This window comes from Ctenopharyngodon idella, chromosome 10, assembly GCF_019924925.1.
Source record: "Ctenopharyngodon idella isolate HZGC_01 chromosome 10, HZGC01, whole genome shotgun sequence".
Taxonomy (NCBI): domain Eukaryota; kingdom Metazoa; phylum Chordata; class Actinopteri; order Cypriniformes; family Xenocyprididae; genus Ctenopharyngodon; species Ctenopharyngodon idella.
The window spans coordinates 33,360,976-33,388,714 of record NC_067229.1 but is presented as its reverse complement, the minus strand read 5'-3'; the positions used below and the strand labels follow the sequence as shown (position 1 = coordinate 33,388,714).

Genomic DNA, 27,739 nt, shown 5'->3' with positions numbered 1-27,739 from the left:
CATTTCAGCACCATCTGAATGAACAGTACCGGACCAATTCAATCCAGAATACAATGTTCGACTCTCAGACTATCATTAAAATGAAAAGTTTTATTATATGTATATATATATATATAAATAAATAAAAAAATTATGGTCTATTTAAAAAACGTCTAAAAAACAATCTTTTCGGTGAGAAGGAAAAAAAAAAAAACAACAACAACAACAACAACTCTGCTTTCACTTATTGTTTCTCCCCTTTCTGCTCTAGCCAGTACTCCTTTGGACAGCTTGGATGTTTTTTTGTTTTGTTTTTTTCCCCATGTTATTTCCTCCTTGGGACAAATCGCTTTATTTTATTTCATATAAGATGATTTTGAGAAATAAATAATAATAATAATAAATTCATGTTAATTTATTCAGATCAAATCTCCTCACAAATCCTTTTTGTTTTCATCAGCCACCATCAGCAGTGAATCAACCAGCTAACATCTTTACAGTTTTCACATGTTAAACTATACATCAACAGGCTGTTAATGTGTTTATGGTCAATTGTCCATATAGATGTCCAAGCTTTCCAGTCTCTATTAGACACATAATTTAGAATCATTCATCATAAGCATGCATCTTACTTAATTTAGAGTAAATAAGAGTTGTTCTTACCTATAGAAGAAAATCCAGCATTGGTTCACAGAGGAGAGCATGAAAGACAAAAATTAGATTAAACAGGTTAGGGCTGTTTACATTAAACCTTCAAACCATTAAAGCTGAAAAACAACAACTATTTGGTGTTAAACAGAATCAATAGTAGGCCTAATCATACTTTTTTTTTAAGCATAAGCATTTTTTTTTTTCTTTTTTGTTTGGTTGTTTGTTTGTTTTTTAATAATGATTTATTTATTTATTTTTTCTTTCTTGTTTGGAAGAAAGTGAGTACTTAGATGTTTTAGTTTAACTCCATTGTACTGATGCAAAATGATATATATATATATATATATATATATATATATATATATATATATATAATAACCATCATGTATCACTGACAATTTTCCTGAAGTACTACTAGGAGAGGGAAAAAAGAACTGAGACAAAAACATTTATTAATTTCTCATGAAATTTTAACTTTATTAGACAAGTAATTGTTTGTATGTCATCCACAGTACAATAACAGATTGAAAGATACACTAAATAACATTGAACATATATTTAAAACAATTAAGTGAAAGGTTTACATTTCTTTTCTGATACTTTCTTATAATTAATATGAATTTACAGCTAAATTAATATGTATTTTGAAATTGTTGAATAAACATTTTAGAAAACATCAAACGACTATAACTCTGAGAGAAAATAATGCTGACTGTGCAGCTGATGATACACAACACAGATCAAAACTTTGTACAATCTTATAAATGCTTTTAAAGAACTCATAAATAAAATAATCAAATTATTAATTTACCAGAGTGGGATAGCTGAGTTCTTCACCACTGGTGTGACTACATACGTTTGTTGTTTCTGTGTCACACAAAGTTTGAGAGAAAGGAATCGTGTTTTCATTGTAAGACGTGATGAACTTAAAGTCACTTGTGCGCGAGCCTGTGGTTAGATACGCATCATAATTGTAGGAGCTGCGGAGAGTTCCTGCTCCATCCACCTCCGCATAGTTGGGAGGCAGATAGGTGCTGGGAACAGCAACTGCTCCATCAAACAACAGTCTGGGCTTTCTCCTGTGACAAAACTTCACTGCTAAGATCAGTATGATGAACGTCAGGAAGAAGGTGCACACGGAAACTAATGCAATGATCAAGTATGACGTTAGTTTAGAGTTATTGTCCTCATAAGTCATATCTTTAAGTTCAGGAACTTCAGAAAGGTTGTCAGAAATCAGTAAATTCACAGCACAGGTTGTAGACAGAGAGGGCTGCCCGTTATCCTTCACTGAAATAACAAGATTCTGCTTCATATTGTCAGATTCAGAAATGTCTCGTTGTGTTTTGATCTCTCCACTATGGAGACCAATGGTGAAAAGTCCCGGATCAGTAGATTTCAAGATCTGATAGGACAGCCATGCGTTCTGTCCAGAGTCAGCATCTACAGCGATCACTTTGGAGACCAGAGAGCCTGAGAGAGTCGCTTTAGGGACCATTTCAGTCATTAAAGACTTGCCATCTGGAACAGGGTATAATATCTGTGGAGAGTTATCATTCTCATCTGTTATGAAGACTTTCACAGTCACGATACTGCTGAGCGGAGGAGAACCATTGTCTCTGGCAACAACTTTGACACTGAAGTTTCTGAACTGCTCATAGTCAAATGATCTTACAGCATGAATCACCCCTGTATCTCCATTAACAGATAGAAATGAGGACACTGTGACCCCATTGACTTCACTGGGTACCAGAGAGTACAGTACAGTCCCGTTCTGTCTCCAGTCTGGGTCATTTGCACTGACAGAACAAACAGAGGTGCCTGCTTTGTTATTTTCTCTTATATAAGCACTGTACGACTGCTGCTCAAATACAGGAGGATTGTCATTCACATCTGAGACAAATAAATGAATCGTCATGGAGGTGGATAATGGTGGAGATCCCCCATCTGTGGCTGTGATGGTAATGTTGTAATCAGATTCTTTCTCTCGGTCTAGAGCTTTTGTAGTTACTAGAGAGAAATAGTTTTTAACAGATGGGTTCAGTTTGAAAGGAACATTTTGCTGAACAGAGCAACGAATCTGCCGGTTTTCTCCTGAGTCTTTGTCTTGAACATTAATGATTCCCACCTCAGTACCTGGCTCAGAGTTTTCAGGTATCGGGTTATTCAAAGATTTAAGGATGATTCTAGGAGGATTATCATTAACATCAGTTATATCTATGATGACTTTAGCAGTTGATGCCAATCCAGATGCATCTTGAGCATGAATTCCTATTTCATAGTTTCTTTCATTTTCATAATCAATCTCTCCAGTAACCACAATTTGTCCAGTTGTCTTATCAATAGAAAATAATTTTGCATTCTTATCTGACAATCTGCTGAATTCATACATCACTTCTCCATTTGGACCTTCATCAGCATCTGTGGCGCTCACTCTGATTATTTCTGTTCCTGAAGGTGTATTTTCAGCCAGAGTGACCTTATAAACAGGCTGACTAAATACTGGAACATTATCATTGGCATCAAGAACAGTGATGTGTATGACAGCAGTGCCAGACCTCTGCGGTGAACCTCCATCAGTGGCAGTGAGAATCATGTCTATCTCCTTCTGCTGTTCACGATCCAGCTCCTTTTCCAACACAAGTTCAGCATATTTCCCTCCGTCTGCAGTATCATGTACAGTCAATATGAAATTTTTATTTTTCTCCAGTGAATAGCTATTAACAGCATTTCGTCCGATATCCGTATCATGCGCCTCGTGCAAACGGAATCGCTGGCCTTTAACTGCTGATTCGGTGATTTCAAAGTTAAAACGGTCACTTGGGAATTGTGGCGCATTGTCATTTATATCTTCAATATTCAAAACTATACGGTGAACTTCAAGAGGATTTTCCAGTACGAGCTCATAACTGAGAATGCAGGACATTCGAGATCCACAAAGCTCCTCTCGGTCTATTGTCTCTGCCACGATTAGATCACCAGTATGCAGATTAATATCACAATACCGTTTGCTGCTGTCCTCCGTGTCTATCCGAGCTTTACGAGCAGATAATAGTTTAACATCCATGCTGAGATCCTTGGCAATATTTCCGATCACATACTGGCGCTTCGTTTCTTCCGGAATATTGTAGCTCAGATCTGCACAGAAGGTATTCACATGAAACAGAAGGAGAGCCACGAAACACGTAAATAAAGGACCTGGAAATAATCTGTATCCCATTTTTGAAGATTTGATGTTGCACCTGTCCAAAAGTAAATAATCTTTCACGGATGATATTCCAGTAATTCAGCCAGCGTCGACGGACTGTTACTCCATTTTGTGCGGCGTTTATTCTAGCAGACAGAGCTCATGCTGCATACATTAAGTGTGGGAGGAGAGACGCATCCGTCTGCACTCTTGGTGAATAGCGACACTGTGAGTATTTTTTTGTTAAATGCATCTTTCATGTATTTAATGAAAATACAACAGTGATCAACTAAGTGAAGTCTGTTGTTTGTCAACGCGTATTTTTGAAAAATAATAATTTACATTCATCTATATATTGGAAAGGAACTAAAAATGTCACGCATTCAGAGATAAACAACAGGCACTGCTGTCGCTGTCCAGACTTGTGGTGCTGAAACCTGGTGACCTCAAAGACATTGAACAAGAAATGACTTACTTAACTTTGAAATCATATTAAATATACGCGTAAATTCGTTTTAAAAGAAAAGCGAGGCGTATCTCCTTTTTTCACCGTTTCAAACAAATTTAGATAGTAAGATTAAACGTAGATATAGATGGTACTATGAGCCTCAAAGTGGAATATTCAAACACTTTTAGACCATCTACGTTAAAACTTAGTAAAAACTAAATATGGTTTTTGGACTAAAACAACAACACAATATCGTAACAAATCTCTCAGAGATCAACTTATGGGAAATGCCAACTTATCTTTTCTAAACACGTTTTAAGACCGCTAAAGCCATAAATAAAATATAATAGGGAAGAAGAAGAAGAAGAAAAAGAAAAAGAAGACAATATACAGAGAAATTCCTCAAAAACTTTTGTATCTGTGTCCAGAATTGATGAATGCAGCGTTCAAGTAGGCTACTGTTAAAGATGTGTAGGAAGTATACATTTATGAGATCCGATATTCGCGACCTACATAATCTGGACCATTTAATTGTTTTCATTATAGCAGTGGCAAAAGCATTTGATACAGAAGATAATATGAAATGTGCTAAAAGAAGAATGATAGTACTTTTAATAGCGTGAGCTTCTAATAAATTAACGCTAAGTACGTTGTTTAAACTGGAACCGCCTTAATTACGTATTATTATTAAAGCTAATATCATTTGAAATGTATAATTAGCGGAGACAAGAAATGCAAACATAAAAAGGAGTCCAGAGGAGTGAAGCCTCTCTTACCTCATCTTCATTTCCTGTAACATCTAATGTTATCATGCTCGAACCAAACTGAATATTGTCTTCCTTTCTCAGAGTCCCACCAGCAGGAAGCGTGTTTTCATTATACGATCTCACAAATTTAAAGTCACTTGTGCGCGAGCCTGTGGTTAGATACGCGTCATAATTGTAGGAGCTGCGGAGAGTTCCTGCTCCATCCACCTCTGCATAGTTGGGAGGCAGATAGGCGCTGGGAACAGCAACCGCTCCATCAAACAACAGTCTGGGCTTTCTCCTGTGACAAAACTTCACTGCCAAGATCAGTATGATGAAGGTCAGGAAGAAGGTGCACACAGAAACTAATGCAATGATCAAGTATGACGTCAGTTTAGAGTTGTTGTCCTCATAAGTCATATCTTTAAGTTCAGGAACTTCAGAAAGGTTGTCAGAAATCAGTAAATTCACAGCACAGGTTGTAGACAGAGAGGGCTGCCCGTTATCCTTCACTGAAATAACAAGATTCTGCTTCATATTGTCAGATTCAGAAATGTCTCGTTGTGTTTTGATCTCTCCACTATGGAGACCAATGGTGAAAAGTCCCGGATCAGTAGATTTCAAGATCTGATAGGACAGCCATGCGTTCTGTCCAGAGTCAGCATCTACAGCGATCACCTTGGAGACCAGAGAGCCTGAGAGAGTCGCTTTAGGGACCATTTCAGTCATTAAAGACTTGCCATCTGGAACAGGGTATAATATCTGTGGAGAGTTATCATTCTCATCTGTTATGAAGACTTTTACTGTCACGATACTGCTGAGCGGAGGAGAACCATTGTCTCTGGCAACAACTTTGACACTGAAGTTTCTGAACTGCTCATAGTCAAATGATCTTACAGCATGAATCACCCCTGTATCTCCATTAACAGATAGAAATGAGGACACTGGGACCCCATTGACTTCACTGGGTACCAGAGAGTACAGTACAGTCCCGTTCTGTCTCCAGTCTGGGTCATTTGCACTGACAGAACAAACAGAGGTGCCTGCTTTGTTATTTTCACTTATGTATGCACTGTAGGACTGCTGCTCAAATACAGGGGCATTGTCATTGATATCAGAAACTGATAAGTGTATTATTTTGGAGGAGGATAACGGTGGGGTTCCCCCATCAGTAGCCACAAGAGTTATGTTATAATAGCTGTTAAGTTCGCGATCCAGAGGGCCCGTTGTGACGATCGAGTAATAATTTTTAATAGACGGATTTAGCTTAAAAGGGACATTTTCTTGAATAGTACAATAAACCTTCTTGTTATCCCCCGTGTCTTTATCCTGAACATTTATAATAGCCACTTCATTGCCAGGTTCCACATTTTCAGGGATCTGATTATCATTAGATTTCAAATGTATAATAGGAGTGTTGTCATTAAGATCGATTATATCGATTTCAACTTTTGTATTAGAAGCCAAGCCAGAACCATCCTTGGCCTGAATACGTATCTCATAACTGTTTTTATCTTCGAAATCTATCGGTCCAATCACTTTAATTTCCCCACTGGTCTTATCTATAGAAAAAAGGCTGGAAGCCTTGTCTGAAATTTGGCTAAATTCATACATGACATCCCCATTCACACCTTCGTCAGCATCTACAGCGCTTACTTTGATTACAATTGTATTTAAATGCGAGTTTTCTAAAATGCTGGCTTTATAAACAGGCTGAGTAAATACAGGCACATTATCATTTGCATCTAGGACAATGACATGAATTACAGCAGTCCCGGATCTCCGTGGAGTTCCACCATCCACTGCAGTAAGAACCAAATCCATATCCTTCTTTTGTTCACGATCTAGTTCTTTTTGCAGTATCAGTTCGCTATATTTTCCTCCATCAGCATTCGAGTGAACTGATAAAGAAAAGTGTTCGTTTTTCTCAAGTGAATAATTCTGAATACCGTTTTGACCGTCATCCGCATCATGCGCCTCCTCCAGGGGGAAACGTGTTCCTGTGCCCACAGATTCGCCAATTTCAAGTTTTATTAGTTCATTAGGAAATCGAGGTGAGTTGTCATTTATATCCTCTATTTTCACTGATATGCGATGCAGCTCTAGCGGGTTTTCTAAAACTAGGTCGTATTTCAAGACACAGGATGCTTTTGAACCACACAATTCCTCTCGGTCGATTCTCTCCGCCACAATAAATTCCCCTTTTTGCGGGTTGATCTCACAAAAACGATTTCCATATTCTTCCGTGTCTAACCGAGCTTTTCGTGATAATAGCCCATCGGTTTTAAGACCGAGATCCTTCGCAATATTTCCGATTACCGATCCTTGTTTCATCTCCTCTGGTATGGAGTAGCTCAAATCCCCATTACTTTTGCGCATGAACAATAAAATGAAAGCGATGCACGTCGACCAAGGAAATAATCTGAGTATTATTGCCATTGTTAGTGTCAGTTAATGTTAAATCCAGCCTCCACAATCCACTGTGATGTTTACATCAGCCCACAGACCGTATACAATGATGCGTGTGAAAAAGGTGCGTCGTGATTTAAAGTATTACTATGACAGAGGGAGGGCAGTCACATAGGCTATCGCATACTTGGTCAATAGCGACCCACTGAGTTCGATTGACACATTACAAATATTCTTACATGTGGCTTCAAAAACAAATGACAAGGAAAGCTGCTTTCTCCTGAAGATAACAGTAAATACACCGGAAGCTGGCTAACCACAGAACCTCATTCGATTAATCTAACGTTATCAATAAAAGCTGACACAAGAAGAAGAGTTGAAATCCTGGCATAAAAACATTGTAGGCCTATACGTTAATTCATTAATGATGTAGGTAGAAAAAAAAGCACGACAGAAGTATTTAAAGGATATTTGACAGATTTTTTAAAACACATGCATGTGAAATGAGACAAAGTAATGTAAACACCATAATATTGTTATTCAAAACAACCTTTAGCACGCTTCTCTCCTTTTATTCAATACCATCCATGCCTAACCAAACACATGTCTTCTCCTGGTTTCCTCACAAAGTAGAACATAAGAACTTTAATAATATAAATTCAAGCCACCTCGATTCATTCTTTGAAAAAAAAATAAACCATCTATTTAATGTTAAAGGCTGTTTATAACTACTAATGATAGCTATTTGCTTTATAATTTATTGTGGCTGATAATACTGCTTCTACTGATCAGTAACGTAGTCACAGTTGTAGCAGGATATTTTAGTTCTTGAAGTGTTTGAGTGAGAATGTACTGATTTTAAGACACAAGGGTAAAACTTTACTTGAAGCCTTTATGTATAATGTATTATAAAGGTATTCATAATGTACATTGCAATGCATTATATCTTTTCATAAATAATTGTATCCAAGTTTAAATGCATTATCATATTTGTTGATTCCTTGTTACATCTGTTTTAATGCATTATACATTGTAAATGTGTACCACAATGTATTATAACTGTGGTTACAATTATCCATACAATGCATTATAATGTGAATTTACAAGGCATGTATGAAGCATTAAAATGCTTCATGAAGACTAAACTACAATACAGACTTAAAATAAAGTCTTACCTACATAATTCTCATTTATAAAAATGTATAATTTGCTTTATGAATGAAACAGCAAACTGAGATAAATATTTGTTGTTGGCAATCTTAAATGAGGCAAATACTAAGAAAATACCAGGAAAATATTATTAGGCCTCATACCTCTTCTGTCTCTTCTGTGTTGATAAGAGTGACAACATGTGTTCCAAACGAATCACTTTGATCTGATTTCAGAGTACCACCAGCAGGAAGCGTGTTTTCATTATACGATCTCACAAATTTAAAGTCACTTGTGCGCGAGCCTGTGGTTAGATACGCGTCATAATTGTAGGAGCTGCGGAGAGTTCCTGCTCCATCCACCTCCGCATAGTTGGGAGGCAGATAGGCACTGGGAACAGCAACTGCTCCATCAAACAACAGTCTGGGCTTTCTCCTGTGACAAAACTTCACTGCCAAGATCAGTATGATGAACGTCAGGAAGAAGGTGCACACGGAAACTAATGCAATGATCAAGTATGACGTCAGTTTAGAGTTATTGTCCTCATAAGTCATATCTTTAAGTTCAGGAACTTCAGAAAGGTTGTCAGAAATCAGTAAATTCACAGCACAGGTTGTAGACAGAGAGGGCTGCCCGTTATCCTTCACTGAAATAACAAGATTCTGCTTCATATTGTCAGATTCAGAAATGTCTCGTTGTGTTTTGATCTCTCCACTATGGAGACCAATGGTGAAAAGTCCCGGATCAGTAGATTTCAAGATCTGATAGGACAGCCATGCGTTCTGTCCAGAGTCAGCATCTACAGCGATCACTTGGAGACCAGAGAGCCTGAGAGAGTCGCTTTAGGGACCATTTCAGTCATTAAAGACTTGCCATCTGGAACAGGGTATAATATCTGTGGAGAGTTATCATTCTCATCTGTTATGAAGACTTTCACAGTCACGATACTGCTGAGAGGAGGAGAACCATTGTCTCTGGCAACAACTTTGACACTGAAGTTTCTGAACTGCTCATAGTCAAATGATCTTACAGCATGAATCACCCCTGTATCTCCATTAACAGATAGAAATGAGGACACTGGGACCCCATTGACTTCACTGGGTACCAGAGAGTACAGTACAGTCCCGTTCTGTCTCCAGTCTGGGTCATTTGCACTGACAGAACAAACAGAGATGCCTGCTTTGTTATTTTCACTTATATAAGCACTGTAGGACTGCTGCTCAAATACAGGAGGATTATCATTCACATCTGAGACAAATAAATGAATCGTCATGGAGGTGGATAATGGTGGAGATCCCCCATCTGTGGCTGTGATGGTAATGTTGTAATCAGATTCTTTCTCTCGATCTAGAGCTTTTGTAGTTACTAGAGAGAAATAGTTTTTAACAGATGGGTTCAGTTTGAAAGGAACATTTTGCTGAACAGAGCAACGAATCTGCCGGTTTTCTCCTGAGTCTTTGTCTTGAACATTAATGATTCCCACCTCAGTACCTGGCTCGGAGTTTTCAGGTATCGGGTTATTCAAAGATTTAAGGATGATTCTAGGTGGATTATCATTAACATCAGTTATATCTATGATGACTTTAGCAGTTGATGCCAATCCAAAGGCATCTTGAGCATGAATTCCCATTTCATACTTTTTGTCTTTTTCATAATCAATTTCTCCAGTAACCACAATTTGTCCAGTTGTTTTATCAATAGAAAATAATTTTCCAATTTTCTCTGATATTCTGCTGAATTCATATGTCACTTCCCCGTTTGGACCTTCATCAGCATCTGTGGCGCTCACTCTGATTATTTCTGTTCCTGAAGGTGTATTTTCAGCCAGAGTGACCTTATAAACAGGCTGACTAAATACTGGAACATTATCATTGGCATCAAGAACAGTGATGTGTATGACAGCAGTGCCAGACCTCTGCGGTGAACCTCCATCAGTGGCAGTGAGAATCATGTCTATCTCCTTCTGCTCTTCACGATCCAGCTCCTTTTCCAACACAAGTTCAGCATATTTCCCTCCGTCTGCAGTATCATGTACAGTCAATATGAAATTTTTATTTTTCTCCAGTGAATAGCTATTAACAGCATTTTGTCCGATATCCATGTCATGCGCCTCATGCAAACGGAATCGCTGGCCTTTGTCTGCTGATTCTCTGATTTCAAAGTTAAAACGGTCACTTGGAAATTGTGGCGCATTGTCATTTATATCGTCAATATTCATAATTATACGGTGTACTTCAAGAGGGTTTTCCAGGACGAGCTCATAACTTAGAGTACAGGGAATTTGAGATCCACAAAGCTCCTCTCGGTCTATTGTCTCTGCCACGATTAAATCACCAGTATGCAGATTAATATCACAATACCGTTTGCTGCTGTCCTCCGTGTCTATCCGAGCTTTACGAGCAGATAATAGTTTAACATCCATCCTGAGATCCTTCGCTATATTTCCAATCACATACTGGCGCTTCGTTTCTTCCGGAATATTGTAGCTCAGATCTGCACAGACGGTATTAAGGGGAAACAAAAGGAGAGCCAGGAAAAACCCCAAAAAAGGAAATGAAAATAACCTGTATTCCATATTGACGATTTGATGTTGAATCTGTCCAACAGTAAATTAATCTTTGACAGATGATATTCCAATAATTCAATCAGCGTCGATGAACTGTTACTCCTTTTTTTGCGGAGTTTATTCTAGCAGTCAGAGCTCATGCTGCATACATTAAGTGTGGGAGGAGAGACGCTTCAGTCTGCACTCTTGGTGAATAGCGACACTGTGAGTATTTTTCTGTTAATTGCATCTTTCTAGTATTTAATGAAAATAAAGCAGCGATCAACTAAGTGAAGTCTGATGTTTGTCAACGCCTGTTTTTGTAAAATAATCTTTTACATACATCTATATAATTTGGAAAGGAACTAAAAATGTCACGCATTCAGAGATAAACAACAGACAGAGCTGTCGCTGTCCAGGAATGTGGTGCTGAAACCTGATGATCTCAAATACATTGGAAAATAAATTACGTAACTTTGAAATCATATTAAATATACGCGTAAATTTGTTTTAAAAGAAACGAGATGCTTGTCCTTTTTTCCCCGCTTCAAACAAACGTAGTTCTTTATTAAGATTTAACATAAATGTAAATTGTTATCATCAGCCTTAAAATGAAACGTTGAAACACTTTTAGACCATCTACGTTTTTAAGAATAAACAAAAGTTTTTAGAGTAGAACAACAATACAAAAATATCTTAACAAACTGTTAAAACTGGCAGAGATCAAACACACAACTTTACTAGCCGATTACATATTATCTTTTCTAAAGACGTTTGAAGACCGCCATACTTATTAAAAAAAAAAAAAAAAAAAAACTATATGAATTCCTCATAAACAGACTTTTGTATCTGTGTCCAGAATTGATGAATGCAGCTTTCAAGTACTGTTAAAGGTGTGTGGGAACTATACATTTATGAGATCCGAAATTCACGACCTACATAATCTGGACCATTTAAATTGTTTTCATTCTTAGCAGTGGCAAAAGCGTTTTATATTCTGACATCAAATGCAAGGAGACAAGAGAGATGATAGCCATATGTAATGGGATGTAAAATTTTCATGAATTACCATGGAAAAAAAACTTTGTTTCAACCACAATAGAATTATTAGACTAACTAATATTATTGATGGAAAATAATAACAAAATGTATTATCAAGAGAAACACCAGGATATACAGTATACCTTATATAAGACAGCCCAAAGAAGTTAAGACTCTCTTACCTCATCTTCATTTCCTGTAACATCTAGTGTTATCATGCTCGAACCAAACTGAATATTGTCTTCCTTTCTCAGAGTACCACCAGCAGGAAGCGTGTTTTCATTATACGATCTCACAAATTTAAAGTCACTTGTGCGCGAGCCTGTGGTTAGATACGCATCATAATTGTAGGAGCTGCGGAGAGTTCCTGCTCCATCCACCTCTGCATAGTTGGGAGGCAGATAGGTGCTGGGAACAGCAACTGCTCCATCAAACAACAGTCTGGGCTTTCTCCTGTGACAAAACTTCACTGCCAAGATCAGTATGATGAACGTCAGGAAGAAGGTGCACACGGAAACTAATGCAATGATCAAGTATGACGTCAGTTTAGAGTTATTGTCCTCATAAGTCATATCTTTAAGTTCAGGAACTTCAGAAAGGTTGTCAGAAATCAGTAAATTCACGGCACAGGTTGTAGACAGAGAGGGCTGCCCATTATCCTTCACTGAAATAACAAGATTCTGCTTCATATTGTCAGATTCAGAAATGTCTCGTTGTGTTTTGATCTCTCCACTATGGAGACCAATGGTGAAAAGTCCCGGATCAGTAGATTTCAAGATCTGATAGGACAGCCATGCGTTCTGTCCAGAGTCAGCATCTACAGCGATCACCTTGGAGACCAGAGAGCCTGAGAGAGTCGCTTTAGGGACCATTTCAGTCATTAAAGACTTGCCATCTGGAACAGGGTATAATATCTGTGGAGAGTTATCATTCTCATCTGTTATGAAGACTTTCACAGTCACGATACTGCTGAGAGGAGGAGAACCATTGTCTCTGGCAACAACTTTGACACTGAAGTTTCTGAACTGCTCATAGTCAAATGATCTTACAGCATGAATCACCCCTGTATCTCCATTAACAGATAGAAATGAGGACACTGGGACCCCATTGACTTCACTGGGTACCAGAGAGTACAGTACAGTCCCGTTCTGTCTCCAGTCTGGGTCATTTGCACTGACAGAACAAACAGAGGTGCCTGCTTTGTTATTTTCACTTATATAAGCACTGTATGACTGCTGCTCAAATACAGGAGGATTGTCATTCACATCTGAGACAAATAAATGAATCGTCATGGAGGTGGATAATGGTGGAGATCCCCCATCTGTGGCTGTGATGGTAATGTTGTAATCAGATTCTTTCTCTCGGTCTAGAGCTTTTGTAGTTACTAGAGAGAAATAGTTTTTAACAGATGGGTTCAGTTTGAAAGGAACATTTTGCTGAACAGAGCAACGAATCTGCCGGTTTTCTCCTGAGTCTTTGTCTTGAACATTAATGATTCCCACTTCAGTACCTGGCTCGGAGTTTTCAGGTACCGGGTTATTCAAAGATTTAAGGATAATTCTAGGTGGATTATCATTAACATCAGTTATATCTATGATGACTTTAGCAGTTGATGCCAGTCCAGAGCCATCCTGAGCATGAATTCCCATTTCATAGTTTTTTTCACTTTCATAATCGATTTCTCCAATCACCAAAATTTGTCCAGTTGTCTTATCAATAGAAAATAATTTTTCAGCTTTATCTGATATTCTGCTGAATTCATACGTCACTTCCCCGTTTGGACCTTCATCAGCATCTGTGGCGCTCACTCTGATTATTTCTGTTCCTGAAGGTGTATTTTCAGCCAGAGTGACCTTATAAACAGGCTGACTAAATACTGGAACATTATCATTGGCATCAAGAACAGTGATGTGTATGACAGCAGTGCCAGACCTCTGCGGTGAACCTCCATCAGTGGCTGTGAGAATCATGTCTATCTCCTTCTGCTGTTCACGATCCAACTCATTTTCCAACACAAGTTCAGCATATTTCCCTCCATCTGCATTATCGTGGACATTTAAAACAAAATGTTCGTTTCTCTCCAGTGAATAGCCATTGACCGCGTTATGCCCAATATCTGAGTCATGAGCCTCGTGCAAACGAAATCGCTGGCCTTTAACTGCCGATTCTCTGATTTCAAAATTAATACGCTCAATTGGAAATCGTGGTGAGTTGTCATTTCTATCATGAATTTGCAGAATTATACGGTGTACTTCAAGAGGGTTTTCCAGGACGAGCTCATAACTGAGAATGCAGGACATTCGAGATCCACAAAGCTCCTCTCGGTCTATTGTCTCTGCCACGATTAAATCACCAGTATGCAGATTAATATCACAAAACCGTTTGCTGCTGTCCTCCGTGTCTATCCGAGCTTTACGAGCAGATAATTGTTTAACATCCATCCTGAGATCCTTGGCTATATTTCCAATCACATACTGGCGCTTCGTTTCTTCCGGAATATTGTAGCTCAGGTCCTCACAGACGGTTTGCAGAGGAAACAGAAAAAGAGAAACGAAAAACGCAAAGAAAGGAACTGAAAATATTCTGTCTTCCATTTTTGAAGATTTGATGCTGAATCTGTCCAAAAGTAAATAATCTTTCACGGATGATATTCCAGTAATTCAGCCAGCGTCGACGGACTGTTACTCCATTTTGTGCGGCGTTTATTCTAGCAGTCAGAGCTCATGCTGCATACATTAAGTGTGGGAGGAGAGACGCTTCAGTCTGCACTCTTGGTGAATAGCGACACTGTGAGTTTTTTTTCTGTTAATTGCATCTTTCTAGTATTTAATTAAAATAAAGCAGCGATCAACTAAGTGAAGTCTGATGTTTGTCAACGCCTGTTTTTGTAAAATAATCTTTTACATACATCTATATAATTTGGAAAGGAACTAAAAATGTCACGCATTCAGAGATAAACAACAGACAGTGATGTCGCTGTCCAGACTTGTGGTACTGAAACCTGATGATCTCAAATACATTGGAAAATAAATTACGTAACTTTGAAATCATATTAAATATACGCGTAAATTTGTTTTAAAAGAAACGAGATGCTTGTCCTTTTTTCCCCCTCTTCAAACAAACGTAGTTCTTTATTAAGATTTAACATAAATGTAAATTGTTATCATCAGCCTTAAAATGAAACGTTGAAACACTTTTAGACCATCTACGTTTTTAAGAATAAACAAAAGTTTTTAGAGTAGAACAACAATACAAAAATATCGTAACAAACTGTTAAAACTGGCAGAGATCAAACACACAACTTTACTAGCCGATTACATATTATCTTTTCTAAAGACGTTTGAAGACCGCCATACTTATTAAAAAAAAATATATATATATATATATATATATATATATATATATATATATATATATATATATATATATGAATTCCTCATAAACAGACTTTTGTATCTGTGTCCAGAATTGATGAATGCAGCTTTCAAGTACTGTTAAAGGTGTGTGGGAACTATACATTTATGAGATCAATAATTCGCGACCTACATAATCTGGACCATTTAAATAGTCATCATTAGACGAAAGACGACTGTAGTTTTATACAATAAGAGATTATAGCATTTTTATATATAATACAGCGCGAAGTCCAATAAATTACCCAAATACTTATGCATTTTTAAACAACAACGCCTTAATAAAGTATGTCATATTACTGATGCAAATATCATTTGAAATGTCAGCGGAGACGATATAAAATGCAAAAATAAAAAATAGTCTAAAAGGGTGAAGCTGCTCTTACCTCATCTTCATTTTCTGTAACATCTAGTGTTATCATGCTCGAGCCAAACTGAATATTGTCTTCATTTCTCAGAGTCCCACCAGCAGGAAGCGTGTTTTCATTATACGATCTTACAAATTTAAAGTCACTTGTGCGCGAGCCTGTGGTTAGATACGCGTCATAATTGTAGGAGCTGCGGAGAGTTCCTGCTCCATCCACCTCTGCATAGTTGGGAGGCAGATAGGCGCTGGGAACAGCAACTGCTCCATCAAACAACAGTCTGGGCTTTCTCCTGTGACAAAACTTCACTGCCAAGATCAGTATGATGAAGGTCAGGAAGAAGGTGCACACGGAAACTAATGCAATGATCAAGTATGACGTCAGTTTAGAGTTGTTGTCCTCATAAGTCATATCTTTAAGTTCAGGAACTTCAGAAAGGTTGTCAGAAATCAGTAAATTCACAGCACAGGTTGTAGACAGAGAGGGCTGCCCATTATCCTTCACTGAAATAACAAGATTCTGCTTCATATTGTCAGATTCAGAAATGTCTCGTTGTGTTTTGATCTCTCCACTATGGAGACCAATGGTGAAAAGTCCCGGATCAGTAGATTTCAAGATCTGATAGGACAGCCATGCGTTCTGTCCAGAGTCAGCATCTACAGCGATCACCTTGGAGACCAGAGAGCCTGAGAGAGTCGCTTTAGGGACCATTTCAGTCATTAAAGACTTGCCATCTGGAACAGGGTATAATATCTGTGGAGAGTTATCATTCTCATCTGTTATGAAGACTTTCACAGTCACGATACTGCTGAGAGGAGGAGAACCATTGTCTCTGGCAACAACTTTGACACTGAAGTTTCTGAACTGCTCATAGTCAAATGATCTTACAGCATGAATCACCCCTGTATCTCCATTAACAGATAGAAATGAGGACACTGGGACCCCATTGACTTCACTGGGTACCAGAGAGTACAGTACAGTCCCGTTCTGTCTCCAGTCTGGGTCATTTGCACTGACAGAACAAACAGAGGTGCCTGCTTTGTTATTTTCACTTATATAAGCACTGTACGACTGCTGCTCAAATACAGGAGGATTGTCATTCACATCTGAGACAAATAAATGAATCGTCATGGAGGTGGATAATGGTGGAGATCCCCCATCTGTGGCTGTGATGGTAATGTTGTAATCAGATTCTTTCTCTCGATCTAGAGCTTTTGTAGTTACTAGAGAGAAATAGTTTTTAACAGATGGGTTCAGTTTGAAAGGAACATTTTGCTGAACAGAGCAACGAATCTGCCGGTTTTCTCCTGAGTCTTTGTCTTGAACATTAATGATTCCCACCTCAGTACCTGGCTCAGAGTTTTCAGGTATCGGGTTATTCAAAGATTTAAGGATGATTCTAGGAGGATTATCATTAACATCAGTTATATCTATGATGACTTTAGCAGTTGATGCCAATCCAGATGCATCTTTGGACTGAATTCCAACTTCATAGTTCCTTTCATTTTCATAATCAATCTCTCCAGTAACCACAATTTGCCCAGTTGTCTTATCAATAGAAAATAATTTTTCAGCTTTATCTGATATTCTGCTGAATTCATACGTCACTTCCCCGTTTGGACCTTCATCAGCATCTGTGGCGCTCACTCTGATTATTTCTGTTCCTGAAGGTGTATTTTCAGCCAGAGTGACCTTATAAACAGGCTGACTAAATACTGGAACATTATCATTGGCATCAAGAACAGTGATGTGTATGACAGCAGTGCCAGACCTCTGCGGTGAACCTCCATCAGTGGCTGTGAGAATCATATCTATCTCCTTCTGCTGTTCACGATCCAGCTCCTTTTCCAAAACAAGTTCAGCATATTTCCCTCCGTCTGCAGTGTCATGAACATTCAAAACAAAATATGTATTTTTCGTCAGTGAATATCCATTCACAGAATTTTGTCCGATATCCTTGTCATGCGCCTCATCCAAACGGAATCGCTGGCCTTTATCTGCTGATTCTGTGATTTCAAAGTTAATGCGCTCATTTACAAATCGTGGTGAGTTGTCATTTATATCCTGAATTTGCAGAATTACTCGGTGAACTTCAAGAGGATTTTCCAGTACGAGCTCATAACTGAGAATGCAGGACATTCGAGATCCACAAAGCTCCTCTCGGTCTATTGTCTCTGCCACGATTAAATCACCAGTATGCAGATTAATATCACAATACCGTTTGCTGCTGTCCTCCGTGTCTATCCGAGCTTTACGAGCAGATAATAGTTTAACATCCATGCTGAGATCCTTGGCAATATTTCCAATCACATACTGGCGCTTCGTTTCTTCCGGAATATTGTAGCTCAGATCCGCACAGAGGGTTTTCAGAGTAAACAGAAGGAGAGCCAAGAAAAACGCAAAGAAAGGAACAGAAAATAATCTATATTCCATTTTTGAGTATTTGATGTTGTACCTGCCCAAAAGCAAACTAATTTTTGGTGGATGAAATTCCAATAATTCAATCAGCGTCGACGGACTGTTACTCCATTTTGTGCGGCGTTTATTCTAGCAGTCAGAGCTCATGCTGCATACATTAAGTGTGGGAGGAGAGACGCATCAGTCTGCACTCTTGGTGAATAGCGACGCTGTGAGTATTTTTCTGTTCATTACATTCATATATTTAATAAAAAAGGCAACAGGGATCATCAACCAAGTAAAGTCTGATGTTTGTCAACGCATATTAGTGTAAAATAATCATTTACATAAATATATAGGCTATATACTGGAAATGAACTAAAAAAGTCACGCATTCAGAGAAAAAGTGCAACAGACAGTGCTGTAGCTGTCCAGGCATGTGGTGCTGAAACTGGACTTCTTTTTATTCACCGCTTCCACCTAACATTGTTATGTAGGATTTAACGATCATGTACACTGTACTATCGGCCTCAAAATGATAAATGTTCAAACACTTTTCGACCATCTACGTTAAACCTTACTAAAGACTTAAGCTTGTTTTTTTTTTAAAGAACAACGGAAAAAAGCAACAAACTGTTGAATTCAGCCGAGATCAAATACACAACTTTGCTAGCTAATGCCATACTATTATATATATATATATATATATATATACAGAGAAATTATTTAAAAGCGGACTTTTGTACTTTTTCTTGTTCTTTTTCAGAAATGATGAAAGCAGCGTTCAAGTGTTGGTAAAGGTGTGCAGAAATTAAATAAATTTATGAGATCAATAATTCGCGACCTACATAATCTGGACCATTTAAATAGTCATCATTAGACGAAAGACGACTGTAGTTTTATACAATAAGAGATTATAGCATTTTTATATATAATACAGCGCGAAGTCCAATAAATTACCCAAATACTTATGCATTTTTAAACAACAACGCCTTAATAAAGTATGTCATATTACTGATGCAAATATCATTTGAAATGTCAGCGGAGACGATATAAAATGCAAAAATAAAAAATAGTCTAAAAGGGTGAAGCTGCTCTTACCTCATCTTCATTTTCTGTAACATCTAGTGTTATCATGCTCGAGCCAAACTGAATATTTTCTTCCTTTCTTAGAGTCCCACCAGCAGGAAGCGTGTTTTCATTATACGATCTTACAAATTTAAAGTCACTTGTGCGCGAGCCTGTGGTTAGATACGCGTCATAATTGTAGGAGCTGCGGAGAGTTCCTGCTCCATCCACCTCTGCATAGTTGGGAGGCAGATAGGCGCTGGGAACAGCAACTGCTCCATCAAACAACAGTCTGGGCTTTCTCCTGTGACAAAACTTCACTGCCAAGATCAGTATGATGAAGGTCAGGAAGAAGGTGCACACGGAAACTAATGCAATGATCAAGTATGACGTCAGTTTAGAGTTGTTGTCCTCATAAGTCATATCTTTAAGTTCAGGAACTTCAGAAAGGTTGTCAGAAATCAGTAAATTCACAGCACAGGTTGTAGACAGAGAGGGCTGCCCATTATCCTTCACTGAAATAACAAGATTCTGCTTCATATTGTCAGATTCAGAAATGTCTCGTTGTGTTTTGATCTCTCCACTATGGAGACCAATGGTGAAAAGTCCCGGATCAGTAGATTTCAAGATCTGATAGGACAGCCATGCGTTCTGTCCAGAGTCAGCATCTACAGCGATCACCTTGGAGACCAGAGAGCCTGAGAGAGTCGCTTTAGGGACCATTTCAGTCATTAAAGACTTGCCATCTGGAACAGGGTATAATATCTGTGGAGAGTTATCATTCTCATCTGTTATGAAGACTTTCACAGTCACGATACTGCTGAGAGGAGGAGAACCATTGTCTCTGGCAACAACTTTGACACTGAAGTTTCTGAACTGCTCATAGTCAAATGATCTTACAGCATGAATCACCCCTGTATCTCCATTAACAGATAGAAATGAGGACACTGGGACCCCATTGACTTCACTGGGTACCAGAGAGTACAGTACAGTCCCGTTCTGTCTCCAGTCTGGGTCATTTGCACTGACAGAACAAACAGAGGTGCCTGCTTTGTTATTTTCTCTTATATAAGCACTGTACGACTGCTGCTCAAATACAGGAGGATTGTCATTCACATCTGAGACAAATAAATGAATCGTCATGGAGGTGGATAATGGTGGAGATCCCCCATCTGTGGCTGTGATGGTAATGTTGTAATCAGATTCTTTCTCTCGGTCTAGAGCTTTTGTAGTTACTAGAGAGAAATAGTTTTTAACAGATGGGTTCAGTTTGAAAGGAACATTTTGCTGAACAGAGCAACGAATCTGCCGGTTTTCTCCTGAGTCTTTGTCTTGAACATTAATGATTCCCACCTCAGTACCTGGCTCAGAGTTTTCAGGTATCGGGTTATTCAAAGATTTAAGGATGATTCTAGGAGGATTATCATTAACATCAGTTATATCTATGATGACTTTAGCAGTTGATGACAACCCAAAGGTGTCTTGGGCATGAATTCCCATTTCATACTTTTTGTCTTTTTCGTAATCAATTTCTCCGATCACTACAATTTGTCCAGTTGTCTTATCAATAGAAAATAATTTTACAGCTTTATCTGATATTCTGCTGAATTCATACGTCACTTCCCCGTTTGGACCTTCATCAGCATCTGTGGCGCTCACTCTGATTATTTCTGTTCCTGAAGGTGTATTTTCAGCCAGAGTGACCTTATAAACAGGCTGACTAAATACTGGAACATTATCATTGGCATCAAGAACAGTGATGTGTATGACAGCAGTGCCAGACCTCTGCGGTGAACCTCCATCAGTGGCTGTGAGAATCATGTCTATCTCCTTCTGCTGTTCACGATCCAGCTCCTTTTCCAACACAAGTTCAGCATATTTTCCTCCGTCTGCAGTTCTATCCACAGTTAATTTAAAATGTTCGTTTCTCTCCAGTGAATAGCCATTGACCGCGTTATGCCCAATGTCTGAGTCATGAGCTTCATGCAAACGGAATCGCTGGCCTTTAACTGCTGATTCGGTGATTTCAAAATTAATACGCTCATTTGGAAATCTCGGTGCGTTGTCATTTATATCCTCAATTTGAAGTATAATACGGTGTACTTCAAGAGGGGTTTCCAGGACGAGCTCATAACTTAGAGTACAGGGAATTTGAGATCCACAAAGCTCCTCTCGGTCTATTGTCTCTGCCACGATTAAATCACCAGTATTCAGATTAATATCACAATACCGTTTGCTGCTGTCCTCCGTGTCTATCCGAGCTTTACGAGCAGATAATTGTTTTACATCCATCCTGAGATCTTTGGCTATATTTCCAATCACATACTGGCGCTTCGTTTCTTCCGGAATATTGTAGCTCAGATCTGTACAGAGGGTTTTCAGAGGAAACAGAAGGAGAGCCACGAAAAACGCAAAGAAAGGAAATGAAAATAACTTGTTTTCCATTTTTGAATGTTTGATGTTACACCTGCCCAAAAGTAAACTAATCTTTGACGGATGATATTCCAATAATTTTTATCAGCGTCGACGGACTGTTACTCCATTTTGTGCGGCGTTTATTCTAGCAGACAGAGCTCATGCTGCATACATTAAGTGTGGGAGAGACGCTTCAGTATTGGTGAATAGCGACACTGTGAGTATTTTTCTGTTAATTGCATCTTTCATGTATTTATTGAAAAGAGAACAGGGATCAGCCAAGTGAAGTCTGATGTTTGTCATCGCGTATTATTCTGAAATGATAATTTGCATAAATATATAGGCTATGCATTGGTAACAAACTAAAAAAGTCACGCATTCAGACAAAAAGTGTAACAGACTCTGCTGTCGCTGTCCATGGATGTGGCGCTGACACTGCATTTATTTTTTATTCACCGCTTCAACCAAACATTGTTCTGTAGGTTTTAACGATCGTGTACACTGTACTATCGGCCTCAAATGATAAACGTTCAAACAATTTTAGACTCTCTGTGTTAAACCTTACTAAAGACCTAAGCTTGTTTTTTTTTTACACAAGATCAACTACAGAAAAAAGCAACAAACTGTTAAGTTCAGCAGAGATCAGATACACAACATTGCTAGCCAATGCGTTTTTTTCTTGTTGTTGTTTGTTTGTTTTTTTTTTTTGTTCTAAACACGCTTGAAAACCGCAGTTCACATTAACAAAATATAATAGAAAAAAAAAATAATAATAATACAGAAAATTTCCTCAGAAACAGACTTTTGTATGTTTTTTTCAGAACTGATGAATACAGCGTTCAAGTATTGATAAAGATGTCAAGAAAATATACAAACACAGGTGCAAGCAGCGTATTGAGGGACATTTTAAATACAACAATCCCCGGTATCTGTGGAGAGGCATTTAAGCCATAATGGACTACAAAAGCAGCAAACAGATGATCAGTCAGGATCAGGCACTCCCTGACACCTTGAATCAGTTCTTTGCCCGATTCGATTTATAAGACAGCAGAGAGATGGTCCAGTTATCCAGGTGAACACCAAATGAAAGCTGCACTGAGAAAGATCCACGTCACCAAGGCTGGGGGGCCAGACCAGGTGTCAGGATGGACACTGAAATTATGTGCAGACCAACTTGAGGGGTGTTTCAGGACATCTTTAACCTCTCCATGCAGCTTGCTATAGTCCCTGTCTGCCTCAAATCCTCCATTATTGTACCTGTGCTTAAAAAGTCAGCTGTCACCTGCCTCAGTGACTATCGCCCAATTGCTCTGACCCCTGTCATAATGAAATGTTTTGAAAGGCTTGTCGTGCAGCAGGTTAGGAATGTTATACCTCCTGAACTAGACAGTTACCAGTTTGCCTACAGGGGGAATTGATCTACAGAGGATGCAGTCACCATAGCACTCCACACAGCCCTGTCCCAACTGGAGCTGTCTAACACATATGTTAGGAGGCTATTTGTCAAATTCAACTCTGCGTTTAATACAATAATTCCCCACAAACTGGTACACAAAGTCTTTAATTTAGGTCTTCCCACTTTACTGTGTTCATGGATCAGAGACTTCTTAACCAACAGACCACAAGTGATAAGAATAGGGGATGATACATCGTCTACCCTCATTCTGAACACAGGTACTCCACAGGGATGCATGCTTAGTCCAGCCCTTTTTACTCTCTTCACACCTGACTGCACTCCTATCCATGCCTCCAACACCATTGTCAAATTCGCCGACAATACCGCTGTAGAGGTTCTCATATCGGACAATGATGAGACCCACTACAGAGAGGAGATCCATCACCTGGCCCTGTGGTGTTCGGAAAACAATTTGGTTTTAAATGCCACTAAAACCAAAAGGTCATTGTGGACTTCATAAGGTCTGGAAGAACAGCACATGCTCCACTGCTCATGCAGGGGATGGAAGTGGAGCGTGTGGATAACATCAAGTTTCTGGGTATCCACATTACAGAAGACCTCACTTGGGCTCTTAACACCTCCCACCTGGTGAAGAACACCTCCCTCCTGGGCTGCTGATAAATTTTTACAGGAGTGCCATAGAGAGTGTCCTTTGTCATTGTGTGAATGTATGGTATGCCTGCTGCACAGCGCAGGACAGGAAGGACTTGGCCCGGGTGGTTAAAACAGCGCACAGGATTGTGGGGAAACCACTTCCAGATCTGGACTCTGCATTTGCAGAACACCTCCAGAAGAAGGCCAGAAACATTGCTGCGGATCCCACTCATCCCTGGTCATAGACTGTTTGTTCCACTGCCCTCAGGGCGGAGATACAGGACTATGAAATCACGCACAAACAGACTGAGAAACAGCTTCTTTCCGAGAGCTGTGACCTCCATTACACCCCCTGCAATTACACATACACATACATCTTCCAGCTAGTGAGGTAATTGCACTTTATTTTGATGTAATTGCTGCTGTTTGCTGATGCTGTTTATTGTCTGTTTTAAGTGTTGTTTTTGTATAGTTCTGTAACTGAAATTCACCAGACAGAATTTCGTTGTACTATGTATAATGGCAATAAAGTCTAAATCTAATCTAATCTAAATCTAAATCTAATCTACAAATTTATGATCAAAAATTCATGACCTACATAATCTGGACCATGTAAATAGTCTTCATTATTAAAAGACGAAAGACAACAATAGTTTTATTCAATGAGTGATTATAGCAGTTTTATATGTAATAAAGCATGAGGTCTAATAAATTACCCAAATACTTATACATTTTTAAAGAGGAATCGCCTTAATAAAGTACTGTATATGGTGTTATTGATACAAATATCATTTGAAATGTCAGCGGAGACAATATGAAATGCAAAAATAAAAAATAGTCGAAAAGACTGAAGCTGCTCTTACCTCATCTTCATTTCCTGTAACATCTAGTGTTATCATGCTCGAAACAAACTGAATATTGTCTTCCTTTCTCAGAGTCCCACCAGCAGGAAGCGTGTTTTCATTATACGATCTCACGAACTTAAAGTCACTTGTGCGCGAGCCTGTGGTTAGATACGCGTCATAATTGTAGGAGCTGCGGAGAGTTCCTGCTCCATCCACCTCTGCATAGTTGGGAGGCAGATAGGCGCTGGGAACAGCAACTGCTCCATCAAACAACAGTCTGGGCTTTCTCCTGTGACAAAACTTCACTGCCAAGATCAGTATGATGAACGTCAGGAAGAAGGTGCACACGGAAACTAATGCAATGATCAAGTATGACGTCAGTTTAGAGTTGTTGTCCTCATAAGTCATATCTTTAAGTTCAGGAACTTCAGAAAGGTTGTCAGAAATCAGTAAATTCACAGCACAGGTTGTAGACAGAGAGGGCTGCCCATTATCCTTCACTGAAATAACAAGATTCTGCTTCATATTGTCAGATTCAGAAATGTCTCGTTGTGTTTTGATCTCTCCACTATGGAGACCAATGGTGAAAAGTCCCGGATCAGTAGATTTCAAGATCTGATAGGACAGCCATGCGTTCTGTCCAGAGTCAGCATCTACAGCGATCACCTTAGAGACCAGAGAGCCTGAGAGAGTCGCTTTAGGGACCATTTCAGTCATTAAAGTCTTGCCATCTGGAACAGGGTATAATATCTGTGGAGAGTTATCATTCTCATCTGTTATGAAGACTTTCACAGTCACGATACTGCTGAGAGGAGGAGAACCATTGTCTCTGGCAACAACTTTGACACTGAAGTTTCTGAACTGCTCATAGTCAAATGATCTTACAGCATGAATCACCCCTGTATCTCCATTAACAGATAGAAATGAGGACACTGGGACCCCATTGACTTCACTGGGTACCAGAGAGTACAGTACAGTCCCGTTCTGTCTCCAGTCTGGGTCATTTGCACTGACAGAACAAACAGAGGTGCCTGCTTTGTTATTTTCACTTATATAAGCACTGTATGACTGCTGCTCAAATACAGGAGGATTGTCATTCACATCTGAGACAAATAAATGAATCGTCATGGAGGTGGATAATGGTGGAGATCCCCCATCTGTGGCTGTGATGGTAATGTTGTAATCAGATTCTTTCTCTCGGTCTAGAGCTTTTGTAGTTACTAGAGAGAAATAGTTTTTAACAGATGGGTTCAGTTTGAAAGGAACATTTTGCTGAACAGAGCAACGAATCTGCCGGTTTTCTCCTGAGTCTTTGTCTTGAACATTAATGATTCCCACTTCAGTACCTGGCTCAGAGTTTTCAGGTATCGGGTTATTCAAAGATTTAAGGATGATTCTAGGAGGATTATCATTAACATCAGTTATATCTATGATGACTTTAGCAGTTGATGCCAATCCAGATGCATCTTTGGACTGAACTATCATTTCATAGTTCCTTTCATTTTCATAGTCTATTTCTCCTCTCACCACAATTTGTCCAGTTGTCTTATCAATAGAAAATAATTTTACAGCTTTATCTGATATTCTGCTGAATTCATACGTCACTTCCCCGTTTGGACCTTCATCAGCATCTGTGGCGCTCACTCTGATTATTTCTGTTCCTGAAGGTGTATTTTCAGCCAGAGTGACCTTATAAACAGGCTGACTAAATACTGGAACATTATCATTGGCATCAAGAACAGTGATGTGTATGACAGCAGTGCCAGACCTCTGCGGTGAACCTCCATCAGTGGCTGTGAGAATCATATCTATCTCCTTCTGCTGTTCACGATCCAGCTCCTTTTCCAACAAAAGTTCAGCATATTTCCCTCCGTCTGCACTATCATAAATATTCAAAATAAAATGTTTATTTTTCGCCAGTGAATAGCCATTAACAACGTTATGTCCGATATCCTTGTCATGCGCCTCATCCAAACGGAATCGCTGGCCTTTAACTGCCGATTCGGTGATTTCAAAATTAATACGCTCATTGGGAAATCGTGGTGAGTTGTCATTTATGTCCTGAATTTGCAGAATTATACGGTGAACTTCAAGAGGATTTTCCAGAACGAGCTCATAACTGAGAATGCAGGACATTCGAGATCCACAAAGCTCCTCTCGGTCTATTGTCTCTGCCACAATTAAATCACCAGTATTCAGATTAATATCACAATACCGTTTGCTGCTGTCCTCCGTGTCTATCCGAGCTCTACGAGCAGATAATAGTTTAACATCCATCCTGAGATCTTTGGCTATATTTCCAATTACATACTGGCACTTTGTTTCTTCTGGAATATTGTAGCTCAGGTCTGCACAGAGGGTTTTCAGAGGAAACAGAAGGAGAGCCACGAAACACGCAAAGAATGGAACTGAAAATAATCTGTATTCCATTTTTGAAAATTCGATATTTCATCTGGTCAAGAATTATGTTTGACGGATGATATTCTAAAAACTCTATCGGCATCGACCTACTGTTACTCCATTTTGTGCGGCGTTTATTCTAGCAGTCAGAGCTCATGCTGCATACATTAAGTGTGGGAGGAGAGATGCATCAGTCTGCACTCTTGGTGAATTGCGACACTGTGAGTATTTTTTGTGTATTGCATCATTTGAGTATTTAATGAAAATAAATTAGACATCAAATAAGTTAAAGTGTGCGGTATTTCAAATCTCGTTATTGTGAAATAATGATTTCCTTAAGAATAAGTTCTATTGGAAAGTAACTAAAAGAGGTAACGTCTTCAGTTCAACAGTACAACATACAGTATTGGCGCTGTCCAGAAGTGTGGTGCTGAAACCGAAGAACCTCACAGACAGAGTACGTAAGATAATACTGAAGTAATTCTGAATTCATATTATATAAATGAGATAATCCTTTTTAAAAAAGAAAGCAACAAATGTCTTTATATGCATTATTTTAATTAAACGTAGTTCTTTAGTACATTGTAACTTAAATGTTCTGCAGGGTACAAATAAATAAATAAATAACAAA

At 38.8% G+C, this 27,739-nt stretch overlaps 6 protein-coding genes and 1 pseudogene across 6 annotated transcripts; all 7 read right to left on the bottom strand.

The window, feature by feature from the left end:
* Positions 1-406: 406 nt before the first annotated feature.
* Positions 407-3,991, bottom strand: LOC127521247 (protocadherin beta-16-like). The gene has a single exon (XM_051910407.1). It carries the CDS (start codon positions 3,848-3,850, stop codon positions 1,433-1,435), a length of 2,418 nt encoding a protein of 805 aa, XP_051766367.1. The 5' UTR covers positions 3,851-3,991; the 3' UTR covers positions 407-1,432.
* An 868-nt stretch (positions 3,992-4,859) lies between these two features.
* LOC127521240 (putative protocadherin beta-18) lies at positions 4,860-7,583 on the bottom strand. Its single transcript, XM_051910402.1, has one exon. The coding sequence runs from the start codon at positions 7,448-7,450 to the stop codon at positions 4,982-4,984; it is 2,469 nt and encodes an 822-aa protein (XP_051766362.1). The 5' UTR covers positions 7,451-7,583; the 3' UTR covers positions 4,860-4,981.
* A 1,078-nt stretch (positions 7,584-8,661) lies between these two features.
* On the bottom strand, positions 8,662-11,244 carry LOC127521246 (protocadherin beta-16-like; annotated as a pseudogene).
* Positions 11,245-12,072: 828 nt separating this feature from the next.
* On the bottom strand, positions 12,073-15,421 carry LOC127521245 (protocadherin beta-7-like). The gene has a single exon (XM_051910406.1). The coding sequence runs from the start codon at positions 14,747-14,749 to the stop codon at positions 12,323-12,325; it is 2,427 nt and encodes an 808-aa protein (XP_051766366.1). The 5' UTR covers positions 14,750-15,421; the 3' UTR covers positions 12,073-12,322.
* Positions 15,422-15,777: 356 nt separating this feature from the next.
* LOC127521242 (protocadherin beta-7-like) lies at positions 15,778-18,949 on the bottom strand. The gene has a single exon (XM_051910404.1). It carries the CDS (start codon positions 18,364-18,366, stop codon positions 15,931-15,933), a length of 2,436 nt encoding a protein of 811 aa, XP_051766364.1. The 5' UTR covers positions 18,367-18,949; the 3' UTR covers positions 15,778-15,930.
* Positions 18,950-19,071: 122 nt separating this feature from the next.
* Positions 19,072-22,412, bottom strand: LOC127521241 (protocadherin beta-7-like). Its single transcript, XM_051910403.1, has one exon. The coding sequence runs from the start codon at positions 21,841-21,843 to the stop codon at positions 19,408-19,410; it is 2,436 nt and encodes an 811-aa protein (XP_051766363.1). The 5' UTR covers positions 21,844-22,412; the 3' UTR covers positions 19,072-19,407.
* Positions 22,413-24,362: 1,950 nt separating this feature from the next.
* Positions 24,363-27,264, bottom strand: LOC127521239 (protocadherin beta-7-like). The gene has a single exon (XM_051910401.1). The coding sequence runs from the start codon at positions 27,136-27,138 to the stop codon at positions 24,664-24,666; it is 2,475 nt and encodes an 824-aa protein (XP_051766361.1). The 5' UTR covers positions 27,139-27,264; the 3' UTR covers positions 24,363-24,663.
* Between the last annotated feature and the right edge of the window lie 475 nt (positions 27,265-27,739).

Bases quoted from the DNA above. Each gene is read 5' to 3' on its own strand.
- LOC127521240 (XM_051910402.1), bottom strand. From the start codon at position 7,450: ATGGCAATAATACTCAGATTATTTCCTTGGTCGACGTGCATCGCTTTC.
- LOC127521247 (XM_051910407.1), bottom strand. From the start codon at position 3,850: ATGGGATACAGATTATTTCCAGGTCCTTTATTTACGTGTTTCGTGGCT.
- LOC127521239 (XM_051910401.1), bottom strand. From the start codon at position 27,138: ATGGAATACAGATTATTTTCAGTTCCATTCTTTGCGTGTTTCGTGGCT.
- LOC127521242 (XM_051910404.1), bottom strand. From the start codon at position 18,366: ATGGAATATAGATTATTTTCTGTTCCTTTCTTTGCGTTTTTCTTGGCT.
- LOC127521241 (XM_051910403.1), bottom strand. From the start codon at position 21,843: ATGGAAAACAAGTTATTTTCATTTCCTTTCTTTGCGTTTTTCGTGGCT.
- LOC127521245 (XM_051910406.1), bottom strand. From the start codon at position 14,749: ATGGAAGACAGAATATTTTCAGTTCCTTTCTTTGCGTTTTTCGTTTCT.